This window comes from Echinops telfairi, unplaced genomic scaffold (genome assembly GCF_000313985.2).
Source record: "Echinops telfairi isolate 266 unplaced genomic scaffold, ASM31398v2 ScPeMD7_2565;HRSCAF=3150, whole genome shotgun sequence".
Taxonomy (NCBI): domain Eukaryota; kingdom Metazoa; phylum Chordata; class Mammalia; order Afrosoricida; family Tenrecidae; genus Echinops; species Echinops telfairi.
The window spans coordinates 7,554,664-7,559,299 of record NW_022106463.1 but is presented as its reverse complement, the minus strand read 5'-3'; the positions used below and the strand labels follow the sequence as shown (position 1 = coordinate 7,559,299).

At 60.4% G+C, this 4,636-nt stretch overlaps 1 protein-coding gene across 1 annotated transcript in view; it reads right to left on the bottom strand.

Annotated features, from left to right (window-relative positions):
- Positions 1 to 1,201, bottom strand: part of CDX2 (caudal type homeobox 2) — a 5,689-nt gene extending 4,488 nt beyond the window's left edge. The window contains exon 1 of the mRNA XM_004715145.2: positions 670 to 1,201. Within this exon, the coding sequence (XP_004715202.1) occupies positions 670 to 1,201 (532 nt within the window). The remainder of the gene's footprint in view (positions 1 to 669) is intronic.
- Positions 1,202 to 4,636: the final 3,435 nt, after the last annotated feature.

Here is a 4,636-nt window from a genome sequence, read left to right as displayed (position 1 = left end):
CTCCAGAGACCCTGGCAGAGAACTGGGGAGAAATCACACACACACACACCACCACCACCACCACCACCCACCCCCCTCTCCAGCAGGGTGCTCTCTTGGCAGACAAGAGAAGACCTTGTTGCCTCTCTGTCAAAGACCCGAGCTTTAGTTCGGAATAAGTTGTGCTTGGAATAACCGCTTTGGCCCTTGTCAGATGCAGGGTTCATAGATCGTAGCGGGTGTCCCCCGCCCTCGCCCTGGGTTCCCGAGGCATCTCCTTTCCAGCGATAACTGCAGGTTGGAGGCGCCCGCCTGCCTCCGCCCTCGTCTTGGCTTGCTGACCACACTTGGCCCGAGGCTCAGCCTCAGCTCCTCTTAGGCACCTCGAACCAGCCAGCTCTAAGGCCTTTGTGGGGAGGTCAGGTGGAGGAGGTCCGGGCTTCGGCAGAGCTGGAGGTGGGGCAGGGAGATACTAGGTTGTCTGTAGTCTGAGCCCATGAGCCGTGCCCCCCTAGCGCGTGCTAGGCAAGTGGGCTCCAGGGCCGGCCAGCTCACGCTGGGAGCTGCTCCCAAGGTGGTGAACCAGGAAGGGGACCAACACTCCACCCCCGCCCCTTTTCCTCCGCCCTAAACGGAACGCAGTGTTCCGAGAACCCAGATATTCCTTCTGCAGCCCGGGACGCCGCTCACCTTGGCTCCCAAGGGACGGCTGCGTCGGCTTCCGCATCCACTCGCACAGGTTCCGCCGCTGGCCTCCGGGGGACAGCTGCTCGGCGGCGGAGGGGGCTGCGGGAGGCGGCGGCCCGGGCGTGAGCGTCTGCAGCAGTCCCGAGGCGCAAGGCGGCGCGGTGGGCGCGTGGTGCGCGTGGTGGTGCGGGTGGTGGTGCGGGTGGAAGTCGGCGGGGCTGCTGTAGCCCATGGCGGCGGCGGGGGAGCCCCCGTTGAGGCCATGCGCCACGGCATTGGCGGCGGCCGCGGCGCCCCCTGGCGCGTAGCCGTTCCAGTCCTCGCGGAGTGGGGCACCGTAGGCGGCGGGCCACGAAGACCCGGGGGACTGAGCGCTGTCCAAGTTGGCCGCCGCCGCCGCCACGTGGTAGCCTCCGTAGTCCGGGTACTGCGGGGGGCTGACGAAGTTCTGGGGCGCCAGGTTCAGGCCGCCCGAGTGGCGCACGGAACTGGGGTACATGCTCACGTCCTTGTCCAGGAGGTAGCTCACGTACATGGTGGCGAAGGCCCGGGGTCAGACTTCACCATCGCTGCCTGGGCACGGAGGCTGGAGGCTGCGGGGCGCGCGGAGAGGACGGGGCAGGCCGAGAGCGCGCGGGGAGGCGGCGGCTGCGCCCGGGAGGGCGCGGTCCGCGGGCTCCTTGGCGCTCCTACCTCCTGGTCCGACGCTCCTGACGGACAGCCTGCTTCCTTTGCTTCCTCCTTCCCTCCCTACTCGGCCGCAGGAGGCGGAGAAGACTTGCCACCGGCTGGCGTGCGGAGCCCGGGGCCGGTGACCTTACGTGATTAACGAGTGTTTACAAGACTCTATTAGTAAAGGCAGAGACACCAATGGCTGGAGACGTCGAGGCGCAAAGCGCACCCAGTGCGCAACGCCCCCCTCCCTCTTGATTTGCATTTTAAAAGATAAGGGCGGGGGCGGGGGGAGCTCCGGAGAGGGCACCGACCCGATCACAGCTACATATTCAAACCAGTATTGTTCCAGCTTCCTCCTTCCAACCTGTGCACTTTAACCTCCATTCAACAGGTTCAAAGAATGGAACCCAGAGACTTGCAAAAGAGGGGCGCGGGCTGGGGGTGTTGGGGGAGACTATCTTGGTGGGAACCTGAGTTTGGAGACCTGGGGCTGTGGTATTTGTAGGCATCCACCACAAGGAAAGGGCGATTTAGAAACTCCTTGCCCCCCAGAGAGGAAAGGTCGACTTTGCTTTGATAAGTCTGTTTCAGCCCGCAGACCCGGGAGGCGAGAAGGACAGAGGCCTCCCGACGCGAACCCACAGGGGAAAAAAAAGAGCACGCCGCCAAAAATAAGACCCCCAAACCCAAACCATACATACTGTCAAGGCGAGTCACTTCTTGCTCAAGAAAGCCAAGAAAATTAAGATTCTGGTTTTCGACGGAGATTGCAGGTACAGCCCCATCAGTTAGTAAAACATAGACGTGCAAGACGGAACACAAAACAAAACAGAAAACGAACTTTTTTCAAACGACCAAACCAAAGAGCGTGTGGCCAGTGTCAGATTAGTGGCTGTGTTGGGAGACGGTGACTTAGCGAGGATCAGACACTGCTGGGGGGCTGGCTCCCGTCTGGTTCTGGTAGCCGACATGCCGGTTACTCAGAGCGTTCAGTTTGTATTCTCTCGGTGAGCTGCACGCATTACATGTTTATGATATTTCAATAAATGGCTAGACTCAAGGGAGGAAAGGAGTCCCGAATGTCTACTGTGTTACATAGGACTTTCCGTGGTCTGACAGTACAGCGAGGAGGAGGTCTCTGTCTTTGGATGTCTTGCGCCATCCTTGTGCTTTACAAGCGTGTTCTTTGTTGTAAAGGAAACCATTATCCCAACGCCCACAGTTTGCACCGCAGGGGGTGAAAAGGGAGCCCCACCATTGGTCAACGCTGCTTCCGGGAAGCTACTAGTGGGGAGGGGGCAAGGGACTGACAGAGGTGCCCTTGGCTTCTCTTTGAAGAGCCGAGTCCTAGTGACTAGGGCGGAAAGTGACGCGCGCGCACACCCACACACACACCCACACACACACACACACCGCCTTGGGGACCCGGGTTGAGTGGTGGGCTTGGCTCAGAAGCTGTCCGGCGCAAAGGCCAGAAGCGCCAAGCTAGGACCCCTGGCGCTCCCCCGTGTCCCTTTCAAAGAGCGAAGGAAATGGGCTGGGCAGCGAGGGCCGCCACCTCTCTAAGCCCCAGAGTCCGCTGCCAGAGGCAGGGCGCAGGCGGGGGGGCTTCCCGCGCTCCGAGAACGCTCCGCTTTGGCGCGCGCTCCTGGAGACCTGCTCTTGTCCGTTGTCAGTGGCAAGCGCTCTTAGGTCTCCGGGATCATTGTTAGTCACCCTCCTGTCATGGCTGGGGCGCTTACAAGTATGACTCTCTCTCCCTTCCTCCTGACACTTCCCTGGAATAGGGACAAAGCCCAGGTGGGGATTCACTCGCCCTGTTTTCCAGGTGACAACCACTAGGTGCTGGGTGCAGAATGGGAAATAGCCCAGGTTGGCAGGAGCCTGTGCCGCCTGGGTCTCCACCCTAAGGAGGAATGGGGAGAGGGGTGGCCGTGGGGATCGTGGTAGTGGTGTGTGTGTAAGAGAGATGGTGCAAGAGAATGAGAGAGAGAGAGAGAGCGCTCCCCTGGTATGTTCCAGAACCCAGAGACTAGAATAGGCCAAACAATCATTCCTCCCTAGCTGAGCACCATCCGCCAGTGTCATGGAACAGTCCTAAAAGTATAGGTCAGAAAAACATCGCAATCCCATTCCACAACCCAAATAATTTTGCGGAGAAGGAGAAAGAAAGAGGTTGTGCGGGCTCAGATGCGGCCTGGGGGAGGGGAAACGGGGCGCTGTGGACTTTTGATCTCCCTCATCCTGGGAGATCCAGTCTCTCTCTCTGTCCCCACACCCCTCTCCAAAGCCCAGGCCCAGGCTCGAGCCTGTGGCTTAGGAATCCTGGCATTCTTTGGGACAATCACTTTATTGGGGACAGCCATCCTCTCCCCGCCCGCCCTGCGGTGGCCCTGGCCGCTTCCTGCGTTTTTTATGGCCGGGGCCGCCAGCCGCTGGCTAATTGTCCTGGTTTTCCAGCTGTGTCTCTGTGCTTGCCCCTGAGGGCAGCACTCAGGCTGAGGACCCAACTCCATGGGGAGTGGCCAACGCTGGGGGCCCCAGAATCCCAGATCAGCCACCAGGCCCAGAAACACCCAGCTCACTTAGTGGGTGCTGGACTGGAAAGGAACTCCCAAGAAACCACAGGGGCTTCTCACTATAACATGGACCCCTTGGCAGTGGCATGACTCTCAGAGGTCCCTGAGGATGGTCCCCCGAGGTCCATATGTTGGGTGATAGGGAAGGAGCTGAAGAGGGTATAGCTCACATGGGGGGGGGGCGGTGTCAGCCAAGAGAGGGACCCCTGTTCCCCAAAGGGGCAGCAGCTGGGTGGTGGGGAAGCCAGAGAAGCCAGCGAAGGAGAAGGTGGCGGTCTGTGTGGCTTTGAGGGACCCTTTTGTGGAGATGTGGCAACAGGGGGTCCTCTGGGCCAGCTCTGCACTGGGCAGACCGCCAGCCTAAAGCACAGGTGCTCAGCCAGCCAGGGAGTGTCATCATCAGGGCCCCAGGCCCCAGCTCAACCCTAGGCTCAAGGCGCTGGGTGTGTGTCTGGAGCCTTTTACTTTGCCCTGTGGCCTGAGCCAAGACCTATCCCTACCCCAAGAACCGCCCCAGGGAGAAAGGACCGAGATGTATCTTCAAGCCCTGTTGCTGATGGCCTGGCCTAAGCTCTAGGTCCAGGCTGGCCAGATAAGAGTTCGGGCAAACCACTAGCGGGGGAGGGGAGTCTGGTCTGAAGCTATAGTTGCATGGGGAGGAGATGGGGTGGGGTGGTGGCGCCAAGAAAGCAGGGCTAGAGTAGGAAAGGGCTGCG